Here is a 24,321-nt window from a genome sequence, read left to right as displayed (position 1 = left end):
TTAGCCAGTGACAAGATATCACAGGAGGGGCTGGGGATATGGCCTAGTGGCAAGAGTGCCTGCCTCGGATACACGAGGCCCTAGGTTCGATTCCCCAGCACCACATATACAGAAAACGGCCAGAAGCGGCGCTGTGGCTCAAATGGCAGAGTGCTAGCCTTGAGCGGGAAGAAGCCAGGGACGGTGCTCAGGCCCTGAGTCCAAGGCCCAGGACTGGCAAAAAAAAAAAAAAAGATATCACAGGAACAAGGATCTGTTTTGAGCTCAAGCTTCGTTGGTTTCTGTCCATGCTTCACAACTAGGTTGATTTCAGGCAGGCTCGGGGAGACAGCACACCATGGAGGGTGTGGTGGAGAAAAGCTGCTCACCTTCAGGAAGCCTGGAAGCAAAATTAGGACTAGGAAGTAGCCAGATCCACAGTGCATCCTTCCATCCCTGCCCCGGTGACCCACTTCCTTCACCTCAGCCCTCCCTTCCAGGCTTCTGCCACCTCCAAATAGCCACTCCACCAGGGGTCAGGGCAGAGCCCTCCGGACCTCATCTCTAGAGATGAGTGCCTAGGCATGCTTCAGACACACCCAGGGATGCGCTTTACTGCTGCCTAGACACTTCCCAATCCAGTCAAGCTGAATCATCATAAAGGCTGGTTGAGTCCCAGTATTATGGTTCTGACTCTAAGTATATCTGGGGTTGAGCATGGCCATTTGCATTTCAAACGCTTTGAGAGCTACCATTCTAAAGAACACAGCCTAAATACATAAAACTGAAAGTCTGACAAGCAAAATAGGATACTAGAATTTGGACAACATCCCGAGCAGAAACCTAGATTAACCCTACATGGCTGTAATGAATTAAATAGAATTTTGGTTTGATCTCTGGTTCTACTCATTAGAGGCTCATGATTTTTTAACTAAGATTATTTGAGCTCTGGGAATCTTCATTTACTAACCAGAAAAATGAGGATAAGAGAAATATACCAGACTGATTATGAGAATAAAAATATATTAATAACTTATACTTTGATATTTACATGTATTTTTACATATACAACAGTAACAATAAATAACAGTAATAAACCAAGTGACTACTGCAGTGCTTCGTTACCCAGTAGGCATCCGTCCAACCCTTCCTTCGCCTCTCACACAAGTGTTGAAACACTTAGGAATGCTGTGCAGTGATGTGTTTTTGAAAAGATGATGGAGGCCCTCATGCAAAAGATTCTTGTAGGAAAAGCAAAGTATCTTTTCCTTCTGCCCTTCTAGGTTCCCAGCTGGGACTCCTGTCACAAAGGTTAGACTAACAAAATGTATTCCCTACCCATTTTATATGACATTGGGAGCTTCTGAAGGAAATAAAGACTTGTACGGAGGGTTTGATTCATTTTAAACCAATGAAGAATAGAATCAGGGGGAAATGTGAGAGGATAAGACTGGTAAGAATAGAGGCGTGCTCAATGAGACCCTTTGGGCATTCCTGTCTTTGGGACTGAGGGTGCTTCTCTCTGGGATGGGGGGCAGGGCACCGCTTCCACAGGTGTTAAGACCTGTACTGGAGGAAGGCCAGAATATATCTGCCATTCAAAATTCCTCCATCTTAAAATACTCATTGTGGCACACACTGGTATAGTATGTCACATGGTCACAAAGATGCTAGAAGACTACTACAGTGAATTACTGGGCAACTGGAAACAGCTTAGGTGTTAAGGATGAGGGAACAAGTCTAAGGAAATATGGGATCCCGACCCTCTTCATTTAAATGAGTTCCTTACCGGGAGGATACATTTCGGGTGCAGAAAGCCAACTGCCTAGCAATTCCTTCATCCAGGTAACAGCAGCCCTAATTCAAGCTCAGAGGACTCCTGGAAGGGCTGGAGTTTGCAACTGTGTGCTCTCCTTGGTGGAGTGTGATCTTTTGCTCTGTGTGGAGCAAGCTGTGGAGTGGCTGCAAATGCCATGAAAAATGTCTATCTGGGACACAGTGTAGTCAAAAATCCTAGGACTCAAAAAGTACAAATGCAACTACAAAATTCGATTTCTAATTTGATTCAACTGGCCTGTGGGAGCTGGTGGCTTAAGCCTGTAATCCTAGCTGCTCAGGGGGCTGAGATCTGAGGATGGTGGTTCAAAGCCACCCTGGACAGGAAAGTCTGTGAGATCCTTAGCTCCAGTCAACCACCAGAAAACCAGAAGTGGCGCTGTGGCTCAGAGGCAGAGTGCTACCTTTGAGCAGAAGAACACAGGGACAGGGCCCAGGCCGCGAGTTCAAGCCCCACATCCAACCGACCTCCCCAAATCAATCAACCAGTCTTGTTAATTCATGGCAACCACTAAAGAAAGGCTTCACAGCTTTCTAGGACCACAGTAAACTTGGCGCTTTGCCATGGTCTTGCAGAAAATAAGGCTGATACACAATGCTGAAGAATGTTAGACCCCAATCTGGATCTAAGCAATTCCATTTCTGGCATAGGACGATGGGTGTCTACCCAAAATTTGCAGAAGCCAAAACGGCTTGGGCAATGTAGTCCTGGCTTGGTTAGCAGAGTGGGCAGGCCCAGAGAGAAGCACAGATTTCACTTAAACGGAGCCAGCTAATCTCTGACTTTTGGAGACCACAGCACCTCCAAATACCAACAGGATGAGCCAACCCTTAAAAAAAAAAAGATGTGTTCTATCTTTGCAGCTAAGGAGGGAGCTAAAAATCAACAATAATAATTTAAAATATTTTAAAAAAAAAGAAAAAGAAAAAGCCAGGCATGTGTAGCTCCGGCCTGTAATCCTAGCTACACCGGAAGCTGAGAGATCTTTTTTTTTTCTTTCTTTCTTTTTTTTTTTTTTGGCCAGTTCTGGGCCTTGGACTCAGGGCCTGAGCACTGTCCCTGGCTTCTTTTTGCTCAAGGCTAGCACTCTGCCACCTGAGCCACAGCGCCCCTCTGGCCGTTTTCCATATATGTGGTGCTGGGGAATCGCACGGAGAGCTTTATGTGTAGGAGGCAAGCACTCTTGCCACTAGGCCATATTCCCAGCCCATGGAGGCTGAGATCTTAAGATCCAAAAGACGGAGATCTGAGGATCATGGTTCGAATCCCAGGCAGGCCTGTGAGACTCTTACCTCCAATTAACCACCCCAAAGCCGGAAATGAAGCTGTGGCTGAAGCGCTAGAGCACTAGCTAGCCTTGAGCACTGGGCCGAGGCCCTAGTTCAAGCCCCAAGCCCAGCACACACAGCGGCGGAGGGGTGGCGGTGGATGGGCTCTGGTTCTCACCGCTCCGCACCGACATCCAGCGTCCCTCCTCCCCCCCCTCCTCCCCGCGGGCCAGGCACACCGCGGACCCCCCCATCCCCCCCCGGGTAGCCGCGGGTTCCCGGCCCCCTCGCCGAGTGGCGCCCGGCGCGCCGGCCGGCTGGAAGCCAGGGCGGAGGCCGGGATTCCTGCGCGGGCCTGCGACCCGCCCGGCCTCCCGGGGTCGGCGCCGCCCGGCTCCAGCCCGCAGGGGGCGCTGCGGGGGCGCGGCAGCGCGCGCGGGGAGCAGCCCCCGGCCGGGGTCCCGCGCACGGGGGTCGGGGCTGGGAGGGGCTCCGGTGGCCGCGGAAGCACTGAGCGCGGCCACGGGCGCCTGGAGCCCGGGCGGCTCCCCGGGTGACGCGGACGCGTTCCTTCCCCTTCCTCTGGCCACCGGGCCCCGCCCTCCCTGCCTTCCTCCGCCCACCTCCCCGGGCCGAGCCGCCGCCGCCGCCGCCGTCCGCGACGCCGTCATGTCGGCCCCCGCCGGGTCCCCTCACCCGGCCGCCAGCGCTCGCCTCCCGCCTAAGTTCGCAGGAGCCGCCGCCTCCGGAGCCGCCACGCCCGCTGGCCCGGGCCCAGGCCCAGGCCCGGCACCGCCGCAGCAGAACGGTGAGGCGGGCTGCGGCCGGGCGCGGCGCGGGGCCTAGTGCGGGCCGGGCGGCCTGCGTGGCGGGTCGGGGTCGGGCCGGGGCCGAGGTTGGGGTCTGGGCCGGGCCGGGCGGGGCGTCGCGGCCCCGGGAGCGGTGGGATCGCGGTACGGGGGCCGCGAGGGGCCTCGCGGGGCGTGGATGGCGTGGGGGGCCGGGCGGGGCGCGCGGGGGAGGGGCGCCCCGGCGTGGGAAAGCCGGGACCGGGCTGGTTACCGCGGGGAAGGGGACCCCGGCACCCCGAGACCTGAGGCCGGGAACGTAGGACATGGAGCCCACGTGCGGTGGGAACGTGTGACGTCCGTGCCGGGCGCGGGCCGGCTAGTTGCCCCGAGCGACCCCTGGGGCGGGCAGGGCCGGGCCGGGCCGGGCCCGCGGCCACGCGTGCGTGCACGGTCTGGGGGACCGCTAGGCGGATGGTGCCCTCCTGCCTTCCTGGTCAGCACGGATGCATCGTGGTTTTCTTTTTTTAATTTTTTAATTTTTTTCTTTTTTGAGGCCCGGCGAGCATGTTGCCTGCCTGGGAAGAGAACTTCACTTTGCACTCCAGTGTGTGTGAGTGTGTGTGTGTGTGTGTGTGTTTATTTTGGTAGACAAAGGGGTGTAAATGCGAGTGTCCCCATAACGCTGACCCCGTTCAGCCCCCTCGAGATCTGTAGTGGCTGCTCTGCGGGGCTTCTGGCCCCCACGTTTGAAGTTGGCTTGCAGTGTTTTGAAAAGGGAGCCAGGTGTCAAACAGGATCTAAAACCAACACCTTGAGAAGAGGGGGGGGGGGGGCGGGGGGGCTGGTATTCCTCCCTCCTCTTTTCTAGTCCCACTTCCAGAAATAGAAAATTGTGCCAGAGTTGGTTGGTTGGTTGGTTGGTTGGTTGGTCCTTTGGGAGACAAGGCCTTCTCCAGAAGCAGGTACGTGTCAAACTGGTCTGAGTGAACAACAGGGTAAGATCAGGGTATTCTCTCCCTCCCCCCTCTCCTTTGTCTAGATCCACTTTGAGAAATTGGAAGAAAAAAAAAGTGCCAGAGTTGTTACCTACTTGGAGGCTAGGGCTCCTCAGGGTTCATGCTAATATTCTATGCAAGAGTGTCAGTTGAGAAACTGGTCATCTTTAGGACAACTGGCCTCTGGAGATTTGGGGTGGTTGGTTGCCCATTCGACTTGATAGTACCCTCCAATGAAAACCTTCAAAAGTAATGGGCTGGGTTTAGAAGGCACCTTGGTTCCGTGTTGATACAAACAAAACTACTCCCCAAACGATTGACCTATTTCATCTGATTTGCTAGTCAAAATTTACTAGACTAACCATGTCTGAGTTTGGCACCTGATGCTCTTGAAAAACGTGGAAATTCATCATTCAGCCTGTCGTATCTAATTTGTTAAACAAACTTGCTTGATGCTTGTCTGATAACTAGCTACTCCTCAGTTTTACAACTGGTGCCTTTCAAACGTGAAATTCGTCATGCATGCAGAGAATCAGAGGTGGAGGGTGTTCTTTCATAATCCTTTGTCAATATTATATACTTCATTTCCAGCAGTTTTACAATAAAGGGATTTGAATGTGAACAGTGTTGCTGGTGTACACTTGTCCTGAGCATAAATAAAGAAATATTTGTGAGCAGTTTTCATTCTTGTAACCTTAATGTAAGTTCTTGGTTACATTTTGTTTTAACAAATCCTTGTGTGAGGAAAGGAGATGATAATTGAGAAATAAGTGACAGGTCTTTTATGACATCAGTGATTGACAGTGGTTCAAGGCTTGCTTTTTCTTTGTATTTTCTCAGTACATGCTATCATCTGGATGAACTTTTTTTTTTTCCAGTCCTGTGGCTTGAACTCTGGTGCTGTCCCTAAGCTTTTTTTTTGGCCAGTCCTGGGCTTGGACTCAGGGCCTGAGCACTGTCTCTGGCTTCTTTTTGCTCAAGGCTAGCACTCTGCCACTTGAGCCACAGCGCCACTTCTGGCCGTTTTTTATATATGTGGTGCTGGGGAATTGAACTCAGGGCTTCATGTATGCAAGGCAAGCACTCTACCACTATGCCATATTCCCAGCCCCCTAAGCTTTTTTGCTCAAGGCTATATATAGGGCTCTACCACTTGAGCCACAGTGCCACTTCCAGCTTTTTCTAAGTGCTGCTTCAAACCACAATCCTCAATTCTCAGCCTTTTGAGTAGCTAGGATTGCAGGCATGAGCTACCAGCGTCCAGCTAGAAGAGTTTTTAAAGTGGCAAGTGTTTATTTTAGCTTTATAAATTTTATGGATCCTCAGAGCTGCCAGGATGTTTTACTCAGCCAAATAGGATGTTAAATTTGTAAGAACAAATCAGTGTTTTGATGCCAAGCATAAAGGATGCTTGATTTCCACTGTTTATAATCATTCCTTTTCTTTAAAGTTGCAACAGTCATTTCGACATCTGTTGCCTGGCAACCAGGGTTAGGCTAGTAGATTAGATAAAACCCTCTTTTAACTTGACCTGTATGTTGGAGACACTGCTAGTTGGCTGGGGCTGGCTTGGAGAGGGATTTGACAGGTAGTGGTGGGAAGGAATGGCTGCCTGTAGGAGGAAGGTACAGCATGAACAAAAGTCTGGGAATGTTTGTGCACTTTGAAATACTGGGCTTAGGAAACTGAAAGCAAAGGTAGGAGTAGCAGAGAAAAGCATGGGGCTGGCAGCTCAGAGTGGTTACAAGGGGGCCAGAGCGCAGAAAGGCCTTAAAATGCCATGCTCAGGAATTTGGAAATAAAGAGCTAGGGGTCACGTTTGCATTTGTGGAAGGGATTAGTTTAAGTAGAGAAGCAACAAGATTAAATCTATTTTTGTTTTGTTTCCTAGTTTCAGAAAAAAAAAGTCATAAAGATCAGGCAGTTATTTGGATTTCTGATTTATTCTTTAATCTTCCATGAACCATTTTGCTTTATTGCTCTTTGTAGAATTCCAGACATGGAATAGGCCAAATAAGAGTCTAAAATACCATGGAAGACAGAACATGACATAAATATGGTTTCTGAGCTGGGTTTCTGTCAGAGAGCATCTAAAACTTGGAGAACTTCTTGGGTGACAGCAGTTTGTCTTGTTATTTGTGGGAACATCTGGACGTGACTTAGGGTGGGGCCTCAGATTGCTTTGAGATGAGACTGGTACAGAAAGACTAAAACTTGAGAAGGTTAGAAAGTTTGGTCTTTACTATCAACTGGGGGGGGGGGGGGGGGCGGGGCGGGGAGAGGCTGGCCCCTGAACAGTAAGATTTGATGAGCTTCTGGGTTGCTCAACAGTGGTAGGTACATGAAGCCCACTCCCTCCTCCCATTCCTTGCTTTGTGAATCTCCTCCACTGGCAATTCTTTGTATCCTTTCTCATTTTATTGACCTATCTCTATTTGTTTAATTATGTTTGTGGTATTGGGGATTGGGCCACATTTCAGTTATGCCAGGCAAACATTCTACCCCAGAGCTATAGCCAAAACCTCTCCTGTATCCTTTATAATGTCTCTGGTAGTGAGCTGATCGATGTGTTTCTCTGAGGTGGGGATGTCTCTTGGGATGCTGCCCTTTGCCTGTGTGATCTGGTCTCATTCAAGGCGATGGGGTGTGAGTTGAATCCGTTTAGAGGATGTCCAGTTGCTGTCCGCTGGGGAACTCCACACAGCTATCACCTAAGTCTGCAAAGTTAAGAGTTTCTCCCTAAGATACTTTAGCAAATTTTTTTAAAACAGTTGTTTTTTTTTTCCCCCCAAAGGAGATTGTAGAGTCCTGAGGGGAAATCAGGAGGAAAAGAAGGTATAATATTCTCTACATTTTTTCTCTGCCTATTGAGATTTCTTTTAAAGCTGAGTCATCAAACATAGAAGGGTTGAGTGAATTAATAACCCAATAGTTATGTAGCTCCAGAATGATTCCCAATTAACTTGAACCTAAAGGTATTTTTTTTTCTTTTTCTTTTTTGTTAATACTGAGGTTTGAACTCAGTTTGAGGGTTTGAAGCCTGGTGCTTGCTAAGCAAAGACTCTATTACTTGAACCACACACCCCAGGCACTTTTCAGGCTGGGTTTTGTGGGTTTGCCCTTGGCGGGCCTAAATCCCTCTACTTACATGTGTCTTGTTTAGCTGAGACATCAACATATTGGCTGAGCTGGGTGGTTGGGGTGATCTCTTGTAGTTAGGACTCACAGCTTATTGGTTGAGATTGGGATCTTAATTTTTTTTTTCTAGGCTGGCCTCAAATCCTCCTGATCTCTACCTATGGAGTGGCTGGGATTACAGGTGGGAGGCTCTGCCCTCAGACTTGAAAGGGGTCTTCTGTGTGTGTATGCCCATCCTGGGGTTTAAACTCAGGGCTTAGGTGCTGTCCCTGAGCTTTTTGCCCAAGGCTACCATCACTTGAGCCACAGCTCCACTTCCTGCTTTTTGGTGGCTAAGTGTAGACAAAAGTTTCATGGACTTTCTTGCCTAGCCTGGCTTCAAATCTTGATCCTCAGAATTCAAAGTCTCCTGAGTAGCTAGGATTACAAGCATGAGCCACCAGAGCCAGATGGAAAGTGTCTTTTTAAAGTTTTTTCTTTTCCTTACAGCCGAATATGGTAGCAAACACAGGTAGGAGGATCAAAAATTTGGAGAGCAATCCTGGCTACATAATGAGACCCTGCCTCAAACAAAATAAAACAAAACCAAAAATACCCTACACAGAGTAGAAGCATTTTTTTTGTAATATCAATATGCTATTGGTTTTTTTTTCACTTAACTTTTAGATGAACATTTTTGCATGAAAGTGTTTTCTCCCCACCATATGTCCTTTCCAAGAGTGATACTGATGGCACTTTTATCAGTTTAATTGTCAGTAATGCAAGAAATGAGAGTCTAGTTATTAAAATTCATTATGAAAAGGATCAGTAAGCACACCATTCACCTAGCGATACAATCTGGTTCATCAGTTACAGGAAACCCTTCAACTTTGAGACCACATGCAAAATTTAAAGTGATGCTAGTCTCCCCAGTGTGTCTGAAGTATGTTCCCTTTGGCCAGTGTCTCAGGTTTCTAGTCTGTATTTATCACTGCCCAGGGTATGGTATAAAATAGCTCTCTGGATGCATAATTCCTTTCTACACTGACTAATAGATAGCTCAAGGATCGTTACAAACTATTCACTCTGTATAAACAAACACCTTTTATCCATGTGTATTAATTTTTTAAATCTATATGGCTTTATTGGCAATGACTCAGGTTTCTGAGCATATAGTTGTAATAATTTTGTAAACCACAGTCATTTCCATTAATAGTGTTTTAGCTACCTTCCTCTTTTTAGTTCATTTGTAAACCCTCAAGTGTTTGATGCTAGAGACTTTGTGAAGTGGGACAGAGGTTGAGTCAAGCTTTATAAACTTTGCTAGGAGTAAAGCATTTTCATAGAAAGCACTGTAGAGTTGTTAGAGGATGACGTCATACATATTCAGCCCTGGAGAAGCACTATTTGCAATAGACTGAGCCAAACTCAGAATTTCCCAGAAGGCATGGACTGGTGAAAAGGTCGCTCAAGGTTTTGTGGAGAAAAGGTACTTAGCATCACTGAGATCTTTGAGCTTTGGCATAAAGATTCCTTCCTTGTAGATATGGTGAGACGACTGCATTAACTGAGGTGCTGTTTGGTGCTTAGCAGGGAAGTCCCCTCAATTCCACGTCTTTGGAATATCAGCCATTCTCCGAATGGCAAAGATGATGTGGGGTTTTCCTCATCATACTTCCAGGAGCATTCCACAGTATATACTCATTTAAATAAGTGACCTGGACTTTGTATTGCATTATTGTTTTGGGAGACTTGCCACTAAGAGGAATTTACCCCCTTCTTGCCTTTAAGGTTCAGTCAGTATCTCGGCCTTTCATTTTCTTCCACTTTCTAGATCTCTCTCCCACAAATCCACTCTTGGAAGGTTTTTTGTAACAGGCCATGCACCTTAACCAGCCAGCTTGCAGCCAGGTGGGTTAGTTTGCTTTCAAATATTTGAAGATTGTATGTCAAAAGCCTCTTGTAATAGGATCAGGAAAAACACGAAGTGGAGAGAGAAGTGGAGTAGTAAAATAATGTCTAGTTAGCGGCCAGTTGACGACTTGTAATAGGGAAGAGGTCAAGTGGAGCACCAACTGTGTCCAAAGTTATGAACAAAATCTGAATGATCAGGTAGGATTGTGTGGATCAAAGCAAGGCACTTAAAAATATATGGGAGGGAGAGCACTGGAAGAACAATATTCAAGGATATGTTGGGCTTTTGGAGGTTTTGGGAAATTAAGCTAGGAGGTTTGAGCTTCATTTGGATCAAAGAAAAGCCACTGGAGACTGTGTGGTAGAGCAGTTTGGTTACAACTGTCATGAACTACAGGGTAATGAAAGTGGAACAAAAGGAGGAGCATTTTGAAGTTTTCCAAACCAAATTGTATTTCATGTGTCCTAAGAAAACTCATGTATAGTCAAGCACCAGTGGCACACACTTGTCATCTTAGCTGCTTAGGAGGCTGCCATCAGGAGAGGGGTGGTTTGAAGCCACCCTGTGCATCAGTGTCTGCAAGACTCCAACTCCAGAATAGCCCAAGTGGTAGAGCGCCAGCTAAGCAAGCAATCTTGCACCCTGAGTTCAAACCCTTGTCAAAAACCAAACTAGCAAAAAACACCTTCATTTGTTGTTGAAAGCATGGCCCTGGTTCCAACACCAGTACTGCCAAAGACAAATTTAAAACTCTCATTCAGTGTGTGTGTAGAACAGTGATTCATAGCCCTTTCATACATTTTTAGTGGCATTCAGAAAAGAATTTGTCTTTGAACATGTGCATAGAAAAACCAAGTTTGGGGATGGTATTTACTTGATCCTGTTCTGAAGCCTTTAAAAGGAAAAGTAAAATTATTCTGCCATTTCAGCTCCTTTGGGATCCCCTGAGGCGCAGTTCTTACTCGAGCTCTGTGTGTGTGTGTGTGTGTGTGTGTGTGTGTGTGTGTGTGTCTTCCCACCTGCTCAATATTCTGTTTGCTTTCATATCAGAATCATGCATCTTTCGTTGTAGCAAATGTAAATTTTGCTTACTGATCAGACTTTGGCAAAGGATGTGATGTGAAGGACTTAGAGAGTGTCCTAGTATGCTGAGGCACACCTGTTGAAAACCATCTTGTGAAGGAGTAAGCTAGCCCTGAAGCAGGACAGATAGGCACAGATCCCAGGGGGAAGAGCCTTTGCAGCGTCTTTTCTGTTCACTGCTGTGAGAGATTGCCACATGTTGGAGTCTCAGAACAGCATGGATTCATTAACTGTAGATAAGAAGTCCAGGTAGGCTAAAACCAAGATTTCTCTACTAGACTGCTTTCCTTTCTGGTGAATCTAGGGGAGCATCATTTTCTTTGCTGTTTTTCAGTTTGTGGAGCTTTCTACATTCCTTGGCTCATGGCTGCTTTCTCCATGTTCAAAGTCAGCAACATTGTATCTCTGAAATTCTTGTATAGCCTCTTTTCTGCTTTTAAGGATTACCTTGGGACCACCTGGATAATCAGAGCTACACTCTAGTACAGTTCATCTGGTTAATTTCCCTTTGCCATGTGACTTCACATAGTCACAGGTTCCAGAGATTAGATTCTAGATAGATGTCTTACTGACCATGTTAAAGAATTTGAATTTTTCTTAAAGAGAAGCCATTGGAAAGTTTTATACAGGATGGTAATGATCAGATTTGCTTTCCAGGAAAATCACTCTGCTTATATTTGGCATGGTCATTGGCCAAAAGAATTGTGTCATATAATCAATTTAGTAGATCATTCCCAACAATTGTTTGCATAGATGCTTTAAAAAACCTTTTTAGTTTAGATGGAAGTGTTCCAAAAATAGTACAGGAAGGATAAAACCTTTCCCTCAGCATTAATATTAACAGCTTATAAAACCATGGGGCATTAGACAATTTATCAAAACCAGGAAATTAAAATTGGTAAAATATAATTAACTATGCTACAGTTACTTATTTCTTAAATTGCATTCCATCAGTTTTTCTACTGATGTCTTTTTCTGTTGTGGGATCCAGTTCAGGATATCATGTTACATTTAGTTATCTTGTTTCTTGTTCTTAGTCTGTGACAACTTCTTGGTTCTTATTTTTCAATCGAGGCAACTAAAGAATACTGGGTGGATATTTTGTTTTCAGTTACTCATTTTGGATTTCTGATGCTTTCTCATGATTAGATTGGAGATAGCAATTTTTAGAGAGAATATAAAGGTAAAATACATTATTGCATCATATCAGGGGTTACACAATACCAGTTTGTTTTATTACTGGTCCTGTTCACCTTATGTTAACCAAGTAGGTCTTAGCTCAGGCTGCTATTAAAAAGAAAGAAAGCATAGTTAAGCAACAGACATGTATTTCCTCAAAGTTCTGGAGCTTGGAAGTCTGAGGTCAGAGGAAAGGCTTCTTTTTACCTTGTTGCTGTGTGTCACTTGACCTTTGCTTGTTAATTGTGCATAGGGAGATCTTTGTCTTGTAAGGCCATTACCCAATCATGATGGTCAAATTGGGTGCTGGGGCTTCAACACAATAATTCAAAGTAGGTGCAGGGGGGTGGGTAGAGAGGGATAGCTATAAACATACAGTCCATAGCAGAGATGATTACCAAATTCCTCCACCATGAAGGTGTTTTTTTTCCTTTTACTACTGTGTTGGTTAGAGTGACTTGCTTACCTACAGTATAGCTTCAAAAGAAGAGGAATTAAGCTCTAGCGCTTGGGATGAGATGTATTAAATACTGTTTCTACACATGTTAAAATCGTCACAGTAATTAATAACTATTCTTGAGAAAATAGATGTTATTCTATCCCACTTCTCCTTAAAATTTCCCTCACTAATTTTGCCATTCCCCAGGGACACTTGCAGCAGGCATTACTACAGAATCCTAATGGTGAATTTCCTCTGAATTCATTATTTGGAATTTTTCTCTAAGGAAAATGTTGACTGCTAATTCCTTTTTAAAACTTGGTCATATACTTACATTATTATGGACTAAACATATTTTGTTCTTTGAATTTTATACTTTTTTTGCCAGTCCTGGGGCTTGAACTCAGGGCCTGAGCACTACCCTTGGCCACTGCTTGCTCAAGGCTAGCACCCAACCACTTGAGCCACAGCACCACTTCTGGTTTTTTTTCTGTATATGTGGTGCTGAGGAATTGAACCCAGGGCTTAATGTACCACTAGGCCACATTCACAGCCCTATTCTTTGAATTTTAATCGAATTATGTTTATTTATTTTTATCCACATTATTTCAACTTTAACCACTGAGAGATTGGCTTCTGCATCTGTTTTCACCATCCTTTTAATTTTTTGTGGTCATGTGATTCTATAAATAAAGGGAGATTTATCTCCTTTCCAGTCTATGGCTATATTCTTTCTTAGCTTGGTGGAGTAAATATTTTGAATAGGAGTGGAGAAAGAGGGCATCTCCTTATCTTTAGATTTCAGAAACATTCATTCTCTCTCTATCTCTCTCTCTCTCTTTCACTATTACGGATGATTTCCTTCTAGGGGATGTAGGGAGTGATAACTTAGCATGCTCAACTTTTGTTTGATATGCAGCATCACAAACTGAAAAAGGAAAAAAAAAGTTCCTCCTAGCCTTAGTCTTAGGAAGCTTTAAAAATTATTACTAATGAATATTAGATTTTACCTAATGCATTCTAGCATCTATTGGTGTAATATGGCTTGTCTATTCCTAGAATTACATTTGATGTATTCCAATGTTGAAATAGCCTTGCATTTCTATTGTGAACAGGTATGCTAATAATGTATTTTGTTTTTGTATACTCTGCTGCATTCTACTTTCTGATGCTTTTGTTCACAAGAAAAATTGCAGCTAAGTTAATAAGTACTTTTCCTCAAGATAATCTTCCTATGTTAGCAATGTAATACAAGTTCATCATGGGTAGTCTTATTTTCATTATATAATATTAGAAACCTTTACTCCAGGGTTGAGATTTAATAAAATTAATGAATTTTTCTCTGTAACGTAGGATTTGTAAGTGACAATGTCTTTTTTCCCCTGTGATTGCATGTGGTGAAGAATATGATGATTACAGTGTTTGTAGCACAGGTGTAGCATATGCTTTCATATCCTTAGTACAAACGTCAACCCATCTCTCTTATCATGAAGGTAGTTTTTAACCCTCTTGCCTCCAGCTGACACCTGAGTGCTGAGATGATAGGTATATGTCACCATGTCTCATGTAATAGTTAAGTTTTAAAGGATAAACCTTTAAACATCTAGTAGTTTTACTTCTAGGTTACTTATGAAGATTCATCATAGAAATTAACCTCCTTAATTTTCAATTTACCTTCTGAAATAAATAATATCAATGAGGATTTGGTAAATAATGTTACCTCCAATGAAATATTGTGTAGATTTTTAAAGTAAGGATTTATATATTCTAACACAAAAGGATATTAATTACTACAAGCACATTGTAGAACTTAGTCATGGTCCTGTTTGTATTTTTTATTTAATGAAAGTTATGTGTACTCTGACTCTACTGAGTTTGAAAGATGCTCTCAAACTCACTCCTGTGATAGTTGCGGGGCCTGATGTATCTTTGGTTGTTGGCCAGAGAATTCCTTTGCTCATGACATTGCCTTCTCCCTAAAGCTGTTCATAATGTAGCTTGTTTCTACCAAACTGAGTAGTCTTGAGAGAAAGAGTCAGAATCGAAGACTAGGCAAATCTTAGAAGTGATGTGTTGTCTGCTATTGGTCATGCAGGCCATCCTGGTTTGTGAGGGAAAGATACTTAAGTGTCTGAATACCAAAGGTGGGAGGCTCATTAGGGGCCATTGAAGGCTCGCTTCAACAGGTCTATGATAATCTGTTTCTTTTGTAATGAATTGATATTATGAAGGATAAAGTTTGAATTTGGTCAACATTTGGATAGGAACTGTTTGAAATTTTATGTTTATACATACCTGTAAACACTGGCTTTCTTGTTTTTTTCAGGTCCAGCACTGAGTCAAATGCAGGTTCCCTCTGGGTATGGATTCCATCATCAAAACTATCTTGTCCCCTCAGGACATTACTCTCAAGGACCTGGAAAAATGACCTCCATGCCATTGGATAACCAGTGTGATGATTACTATTCTGGTCTGTATTCAGTACCCACACAAAATGTGGTGACTCCAAGCACAGCCCACCAACCAGGAACACAGCAAATGTATGGCAGAGGTCTTCCTGCCCCTCATGTGGTGGGATCCACTCCAGGATCTTTCCCAGGTGCTGCATCATCAGCATCCCATTTGCATACGAGTGCCTCCCAGTTACACCCCTCTTTTGTGAATCACTACAATAGCCCAGCCATGTACTCTGCCAACTCGTCCGTTGCTTCTCAGGGATTTCCCTCTACTTGTGGTCATTATACTATGGCAGCTGTTTCTAACGCGGTGTATCCTAGTGCTTCATATCCTTCTCTGCCTGCTGGTGACCCATATGGGCAAATGTTTACCTCACAGAAGGCTCCAGCTGTCAGGCCAGTTAAAGATAATTCATCTTCTGGCCAAAATCCAGCTCTCAGCCATCCGTCACCACTTCCCCCTCCTCCACAACAGCACCATCAGCAGCAAAATCTTTCAGGATATAACACCCTACCATGGGCCGCTCCAAGCCTTCCATCAACCCAAGACAATCTCCAAAACCACATGGGATCCATGGCTACACCCAACAACAACTCAACAAGTACCGGTAGGTTGCCAAAGCATGATTCAAAATCAATGCATCTCCAATCAGGTGTTTACTTATGGGAAGGCTAAAGATGATTTTGCCTAATAGAAAAAGTGAAAACTAGCTCACCATAGCAGTGTATTTGATGTTTTTATTGAGATAATTTATGGCATATCCCCCCATTGATGATTAGCCACCTAACCATATTCCCTGTATAACTTAGTTCCTTAGTTGGGTTCTTAGTGAATGCTGATGTATTTTATGCCTCTACTATAGGGCATTAATGTGAATTGGGTATAGAGCAAATTGGCAGGGTCCATTTGAGAGAAATGCCTGGTGGCACGTTCTTTTTCATTCTAGGTCAGCTTGATCCATCCAGAGCCCCAGAAAAGTAATGACCTATAACATTACAGTGGCTTCTCTAAAACTGTTTTATTGTCCTCAAATTGGCAACTTAGGATACAGGATAAGGAAGATGGACATAAAGTACATAAAGAATACCATGGTAGTTAGCCTTTCTGATCTTCCTAAACCCAAAGTGTAGTTAAATGGCTTAGCTTTAAAATTATAGAATATATGAAAAAATACACATATATGTTATATTTTATATATATTATGTTTAAATATATATCGTGTGTGTGCGCGCACGTGTACGCATGTGCGTGTGCACATGTGTACACACATGAGCATGTGCACTGGTTCTGGTGCTTGAACTCAGGGGCTGGGTGCTGTCCCTGAGCTTTTATGCTCAAGAATATACTCTTCCACTTAGGCCACAGCTCCACTTCCAGCTTTTTGGTGGTTAATAAGAAATGACTCAAACAGACTTCGGGCTGGCTTCGAACCTTGATCCTCAGATCTCAGCCTCCTAAGATTACAGGTGTGAATCACTCGTGTCCAGCAGGATTTACTTTTATCGGAATAACAAAGGAATAATCTTTTGAGAGGCTATCCAGAGCCTAACCCTCATATATATCATATATGAGGAAATAAATTCTGTATAACTTACAAGGAACTAAGGAGCTACTCGGAACTATCTAAAGAACTTCCTTAATATAAAAACAGACAGAAGATTTACTTTTGAAGTATGCTTTATGTCTCTAAATATTCCATCAACTAAACAGCAGTTTGACAATTTACTTTGCACAGTGCCAGATGTTATGTGTGGTTTCTTCAGTCACATTCCCTTTGGAAAAGGACCAATTCCTTTTTGATTGGCATGCCTCTCTGGTCCTTACTGTTGGTACCTCTGCTTTCCTCTAACGAAAACTTACATGCCTGCTTTGTGCTGAAGTTCTTCTAATGTTGAGAGATTAAATAGTAAGAGGCTTGTTCTTATCCACATGCACTCTGTAGCCCATCTTTGTGGAGGCAGACATCCACACGAATGTGAATGGATGAAACGCTTCCATTATTTATGTGTCATGAAGCAAGGACTTGGGGTGCTTACAGAGCTTAATTTAGGTGTGTTTGGCCTGTTAGTCATGAAGCTTAGTCTGAAGTTAATCATGAAGCTTAGGGCAGTTTTGTCTGAAAAAGTGAAAACTTGGCTACAAGATGGAAGACGAGTAATTCTCCATATATAAAAGAAATTGTAGGTAAATTAATTATTTAAATTCAGAAGGGCAAAACTTAAGAGAAAATATAGAAGGCTGTCTCAAGAGAGTAGGGAAGGATTTCTTAACACGTATGGTACTAGTTATGAAGGGTAAGCATGATAAAGTTGAGTAATTTTAAAAAATAAATAACTTTTCTTAGTACAAAGATGTAACCATGAAATCCTCTCTTGTGTGTCTATTTCCTTTTCTTTCTCTTTTTTTGGTACTGGGGATTGAACCCAGGAAGTTGCACTTGCTCGGCAAGTACTTTGTCACTGAGCCACATCCCAGCCCTCTCTTGTGTATCTAATATAAGCCAGTAAGCAGCTTCTTCATAATTGAAAGACAACTTAAAATGAAAGAACATTTGAAGTGTGAAATGCTTATTCCTATGTTTTTGTTTCACTTCTAAATATTCCGGGGCGGGGGGTGGGGGGGTGGGGGGGGAGTCCTTTTAGAACTCTGTGGATATGAGTCAGTTAGGATCTTGATTCATCAGGTGTGGTAGGCCTAGCAAGTTTCCACATAAGTGCTGCCAGTTGTAGACTATGCTAAGCAAGGAGACCCACAAAAGCAGCATTTGCTATTTTGCTTGCGTGGCACTGTGGCAAATGGTAACATTTGTTTGAAGTACTGGGCCAAATAGACTATAATCTCTCTGTGGACTGAAGGTTTCATCTCCTGCAGTCTGCCCCTGGGGCTAGAAGATTCTGTATTCTGGCTACATACCTCCCCCTAACCTTTAGCACACACACTGTGAAACTATCTTAGGGAAACTTCCACCTCTGCACCTGGGAGGGGCTTCACAAATAGGGTAATGAAAATCTTCCTTAAGTGTTGTGACCATCCCATTATTTAGACTGCTTTCTACCTCCTTCCCCCAGCTGCTTTAAGTGTTCACTATGCGGAAGTACAGTATAGCAAATTGTATTCTGTTATCATAGTCCTTAAACCTAGGTTTGTTTACATATATACATCACAGGTATGGGTGTGTGTGTATTGCTAGAGTACATATACCTATAATAGTGTCTGTTCATAGAACATGGCTCCTGTTGTCATTACTCTTTTACCATAGGCTTTTCAGGCATCTCTTTATAGGATAATTTTAAAGGTGATCCTGTAGGTCAGTGTTTTTATAACTACAGGCAATATATTTGCTAATTTGAGGTATCTCAAAGGCTACTGTGAATCAAATGTACTTTTATTTGAGACATCCAACATGGTGTTATGGTGAAGCCCATAGTTTTTGAAATAAGGAATCTGGTTAAAACCAGCCCATAACAAATAGCAGTTTACCATGTTAAAAAAAAATGCAGCTGAAATATATGTATATCATTTTTGCCAGTCCTGGGCTTGATAAGCTCATGGCCTGGGCACTGTCCCTGGCTTCTTTTTGCTTAGGGATAGCACTCTACCACTTGAGCCATCGTGCCACTTCTGGCTCTTTCTGTATATGTGGTACTGAGGAATTGAACCCAGGGCTTCATGCATGCTAGGCAAACACTCTACCACTAAGCTACATCCTCAGCCCCACTTAAAATATTTTTTTATAATTCAGAAATCACATTACTATAGTCAGGTAAGTTCACTCATCTTCTTACCTGATACATTGTTACATAGTACAACAGTTAATGGTAATTGTCATTGTGTTCATTTTGTTTAATAAGGTGAGGAAGTTTATGAAATGTTTTAGAAAAACTGTCACTAAAATTTGGAACATGGGGTAGGGGCATGGCTAAGCAGTAACACACCATCTTAGCAAAAGTGAGTTAAACTCTAAATTTAAAGGCCCTGAGTTAAACTCAAATGAAAGGTAGGTATGGGTGTGCTACTCAAGAGGTAGAGCAAGAGCAAAACTTTGAGTTCAACTCCCAGTAGCACCCAACTCCCCCCACCCCCCAAACACAGTTAGACAGATAGATAAGTTGGAGAATCATTTAAGTTTCTTTGGAAAATAATTTCTTTAGACCGCCTTTTGTTGTTGTTGGTGGTGGTGGTGGTGGTAGTAGTGGTGGTGGTTGTGGGGCTTGAACTCAGGGCCTGAGCTCTTTTGCCCAAGAATAGTGTGCTCTGTCACTTCAAGCCGTAGCATTACTTCCAGTTCTTGAGTGGTAATTGAAGATAAGAGTCTCATAGGGACTTTTCTTCCCTGACTGGCTTCAAACCTCGTTCTTCAAATCTTAGCCTCCTCAGTACTAGGATTATAGATGTGAGCCACCAGCACCAGCTAAAGGGCCTTTTTTCCCCCTATATAGAACACATGAATGTAATGCTACAAGTTTTCTAAAAAATTTCTATTAAGTTGCATTTTGTTAATACGTCTATTTTAATCTACTTCACATTTGTTGCTGTGGATGAATAGTCTTGTCTTCAGTTGCAGATTCTCTGTCTGGTCCCAGTATGCCTCCCAAGTCCAGTTCAGTAGTACCCACTGTTCTGCCAGGAGCTCCATCAACAAGAATGCCTCCTGCGAAGCCCCCAGCCGAGCCTGTGGCTTCAGACACACCGCCATCAGAGCTGTTCCAGCAGAAAGGTATTGGAGAAGTTTGTTGTTTGATACACACATGTACACACATGCACCAATAGCTGATTTGAAAAAGTCATACTGTAACCATTATCCACAGAAAACATGAAAAAAGTAATTTGTGATCTTAGTTCAATTGTGACTGTTCCTTTTTCATATTTTAATTTCCATTGTCATTTTGATTGTTCTACATAATTACATTTTACATTTTGCTTTTACATTTATTAAACTATACAGTTTTTTATGTATGCAGTCTTTTTTTTTTTTACCATTTTTCATTACTAAACATCCTTTGTGTTGATGTATTATGATTATTGATCCATCCCTTTAGTATGAGCCATTTATTTTTTAATGTTGTTATTGAAAGTTATTAAAGTTATTTTAGGGATAAAGCAGCTGAGATTTCCTTATTTAGTGAATATTTTTGTGCTACTTGATTTCTGTACAGGTTATAATTATTAGTAAAAAATAAACTTTGAGGAGTGAAAATGAGATTATAATCCACACTCTTGCATAGTTGGCAAACAAAAGTTAACTTGTTTATTACTCTTAAATAAGTGACTAGTGATAAAAAAAAAATGTATTTTTTTGTTCCTATTTCTCTACATTGTCTTTTCTTCCAGAAATTTTCTTGGTTAATTTCTGTCTGGATAAAATTTCAGCATATTCATGTTTCAAGCTAATGTATTTTTCATTTCATCAGAAATAGTTGAACTCTTTTCAGGAATCTTCAGTTTGTATTTTCAGAGCAACTATTATAATATATTCAGAACCTTTCTCTGCAATGTCATCTTCCATTGAGCTTGAAGAATACTCCCATTATGTTCTGGAAGTCAGGAAAGGAAATAGCATCAGAACTTGTTAGGCTGATTTCACTGCTTGTATCTGCTTAGTGCTTATATGGCCTGCAGAGCCCTTTCTGTCAACTGGTCAGTTTACACTTTGTAAACTCTTATTTTTGTTTTAATTTCAAAGTTAGCATACACTGATTGTACAAGAGGGATTTCATTGAGACATTGCTGTACATGCATCCATTATGTACCAATCAAACTTCCCCTTTCCATCACTCTCCCTTACCATGCTCCCTCTGAAAATAATTTCAGCTGGTCTCATTCTATTCTCATACCTGCAAATAAACTACTTTGGCTATATTCATCCTCATTCACCATCTCCATTAGCTCTCCTAGTGCTCATGTCCACAACAAAGCCTATTTTACTTGCCTGTCATTCATTTTCTTAAGTATGTACTAATTGTAACATAGGGTTATAATTTCACCACAGTGTTTCAAACATGCATGTGTTATATTTTGTTAAGAATAGCCCTCTCAAATACATTCTCTTTCCCCACCTTTCCAACTCTTTTATTGACCAATAGTTTTCATTGAGATTGCTTATGTCGTCTTCATACATAGTTGTAATATTTTTTTTAATTCTTTACCCTCCATCTTTCTTTTTCCCCCTCCTCCCTCATTCCCCCTAGAGTTCTACAATTAGAATCATGTTCTTTGTGTGTATGTGTGTTGTGTATTTTATGTGTTTAGGCACATATATATATATGTACATATATATATGTCTGTGAATAAGTTTTAAGGTCTAGCTTCTACTTATGAGCAAAAATATTAGGCTCTTTGAAGTTATGATTCTTCTTTCCTGTTTAGGCACATATATATATATGTATATATATATATGTCTGTGAATAAGTTTTAAGGTCTAGCTTCTACTTATGAGCAAAAATATTAGGCTCTTTGAAGTTATGATTCTTCTTTCCTATTTCTCCTCCTTTGCTAATCTATTTGTCTATTAGGATTTATTTCTTTTCTTTTCTGGTTTTTATTCATTTTTTCTCTTCTTTCATGGATAGGATTCCTTAAGTATCTTTTTTTTTTTTTAATTTGTTTTGTTTTTGTTGCCAGTCCTGGGGTGTGGACTCAGGGCCTGAGCACTGTCCCTGGCTTCTTTTTGCTCAAGGCTAGCACTCTACCTCTTGAGCCACAGCGCTAATTCCGGCTTTTTTCTATATATGTGGTGCTGAGGAATCAAACCCAGGGCTTCATGTATACGAGGTGAGCACTTTACCACTAGGCCATATTCCCAGCCCTTAAGTATCTTTTTGCAATACTGGTTTAGTAGTAATGAGTTCCTTAGCCCTTTTTATTTATTTATTTATTTATTTATTTATTTATTTATTTATTTATTTTTGAGTGCCAATCCTGGAACTTGAACTCAGGGCTTAGGAACTGTCCTTGAGTTTATTTGCTCAAAGCTTATGCTCTACCACTTGGAGCCATAGCTTTGCTTCCAGCTATTTGGTGGTTAATTGGAGATAATTTCACAGACTTTCCTGCCCCAGCTAGCTTGTCTCCTGATTAGCTAGGATTACAAGTGTAGGCCACCAGTTCCTAGATCTCTAAGCTTTTGTTTATTTGTTTTGTTTTTGTTGCCAGTCCTGGGGCGTGGACTCAGGGCCTGAGCACTACCCCTGGCTTCTTTTTGCTCAAGATTAGCACTTTACCACTTGAGCCACAGTACCACTTCTGCCTTTTTCTATATATGTGGTACTGAGGAATTGAACCCAGGCTTCATGTATACAAGGCAAGCACTTTATCACACCATATTCCCAGCCCCTCTAAGCTTTTGTTTACCTCTATTATGAAGGGATGAAGGATAGCTTTACTGGGGTACACTAATATAGACTGACAGTTTTGGGTTTTTTTCCCCAGTCCTGGGGCTTGAACTCCAAGGCTAGCACTCTACCCCTTGAACCACCGCGCCATTTCCAGCTTTTTCTGTTTATGTGGTACTAAGGAGTTGAACCCACGGCTTCATGCATCTAGGCAAGCACTCTACCACTAAGCCACATTCCCAGCCCATGAAAATGCGTTTGTCAGTGAGATGAATGGGCTCTCCCTCTCTCCACTAGATCTTTATATTTGGATTTCATGTGATTCATTGATTCCAATTTCCATCTTTATATACCAATTAATGATCCATTGCATTTCAATTTCCATCTTTATACACATAACTATTGAGAATTGTCACATAAAGTAAGAATGGTATTGGAAGACTTCTACTAAAGCGGTATTCTTTTATTTTGTTTTTTAAATCATTTTAATCCTCTAAGTCAAATTTCTTAAATTGCTATTGGTTAGATTTTGTTTTCTAGTTTGTGGGTGGTTGTGTTATTATCACTTTGATCTAGAAGTTTACAATTTAATAAGTGCCTTGGGCTTGCTGCTTACCTGAAATACACGTCCTACCTCATTTCCCTTTTGTAAATGAGGAATCTGAAGTTCAGTGCACTTAGTTTCCTACCCAGAGACCAGCAAACTTTGTGGAGGTGAGGATGACCCACGCAGACCTCGCTCCAAGCTGGCTGCTCCTTTCTCCTTTCCCAGCCGGCATTCAGAGTTTATGTGTCTTTACACTGTCGCCATGCAGTACCTTACCATGTTCTTTAGTATTCCAGAGGAAAAACGATTGGATATTGGTCATGGGTTATGTAAAAGTGTTCTGTCCCTATAACCTGTTTGGCAAAGGCAGTTCTCAAAACAGGCGTGAACCTACAATCGTGAGAAGTAATAAATTCACCCCTGAAAGTAGTAAATATAAAATACAACAAAGTGAGAGCTTTCTGAAATGGATGAATGCTGCATTATAATTACATTAACTAATTTTTATGTAGAACGTCTTTCGTCATTGACTGAGGGATAGGATTCATCTATTTGCTTGTTTATTTTCCTGGTTCTGGGGCTCACACCTTGGCACATGCTGGGCACTCTCCCACTGAATTGTAGCTTCGACCTTGTAGGACTTTTCTAGTGTAGCATGAAAAAAAATCTAGTAATCCTAGAAAAGATTCCATTTGATGTTCAAAGAATTAGCCATGCTAAAGTGGGTATGATAGCATATTCCTATAAGCCTCAGAAGATGAGACAGAAGGATAACTAGCTTCAACCCAACTTGGTTGTATTCTGAGACCCTGTAAAACTTCTTTGTACAACTACTTAGTACTAATTTTATTAAGCACCATAAAAACTAAGTGAATTAGCATTCCTTAGTACACTGGTCACTTAGGTTTGGTGCGTGGTTTTTCTTGGTTTTCCTTCTTCTAGTTAATGACTTTTCTTAGAGATGCATATTACCATTAACTGATACTTGTTTTAATATATACAAAAAATACATGTTTTTAAAGTTCAAACTGATGATAATGGTTAATACTTAGTGTTTAGTTCAGATGAAGTATCATGTCTAAGCATTTGAAATGTATTACTTAAACCTTAAAACCACTTGAGGTAGTTCTCCCTCCATGTTCCATGTTCTCCATATTCAGGTGAGGTCAGTAACGTGGCCAGGACAACACCTCCAGAACTAAAATTGAGCCCAGCCCCCATTCCCACCTGGTCGGTCATGTTGCTTTACTATTCACTAGTTCTTAACCTCTTCTCACTTTATTTTCAGAAGACTTTCAAGGGCAGAGATTCTTAGCTAGTAGGGAGCAGGTTGGGACCTTTGTGAAGGCAAAATTATTATTTAAATAAATTTGTCATTATTCA

The 24,321-nt window shown here is 42.3% G+C and overlaps 1 protein-coding gene across 8 annotated transcripts in view; it reads left to right on the top strand.

Annotated features, from left to right (window-relative positions):
• The first annotated feature begins 3,688 nt into the window (after nucleotides 1–3,688).
• Sec24b (SEC24 homolog B, COPII coat complex component) overlaps nucleotides 3,689–24,321 on the top strand; it is a 69,688-nt gene continuing 49,055 nt past the window's right edge. For 2 of the 8 annotated variants that reach the window (XM_048333343.1, XM_048333347.1), the window contains exons 1-3: nucleotides 3,690–3,892; nucleotides 14,930–15,667; nucleotides 19,619–19,777. In XM_048333343.1, coding sequence (XP_048189300.1) covers nucleotides 3,754–3,892; nucleotides 14,930–15,667; nucleotides 19,619–19,777 — 1,036 coding nt within the window. In that variant the 5' untranslated portion in view covers nucleotides 3,690–3,753. Of the gene's footprint in view, nucleotides 3,893–14,929; nucleotides 15,668–19,606; nucleotides 19,778–24,321 lie in introns of all 8 variants that reach the window. The other 6 variants (XM_048333340.1, XM_048333345.1, XM_048333346.1 and 3 more) reach the window with 4 other exon arrangements.

The sequence above is a fragment of the Perognathus longimembris genome, chromosome 24 (genome assembly GCF_023159225.1).
Source record: "Perognathus longimembris pacificus isolate PPM17 chromosome 24, ASM2315922v1, whole genome shotgun sequence".
Classification (NCBI taxonomy): Eukaryota; Metazoa; Chordata; class Mammalia; order Rodentia; family Heteromyidae; genus Perognathus; species Perognathus longimembris.
The sequence above is the reverse complement of the archived record's forward strand: the minus strand, read 5'-3'. Positions and strand labels throughout refer to the sequence as shown.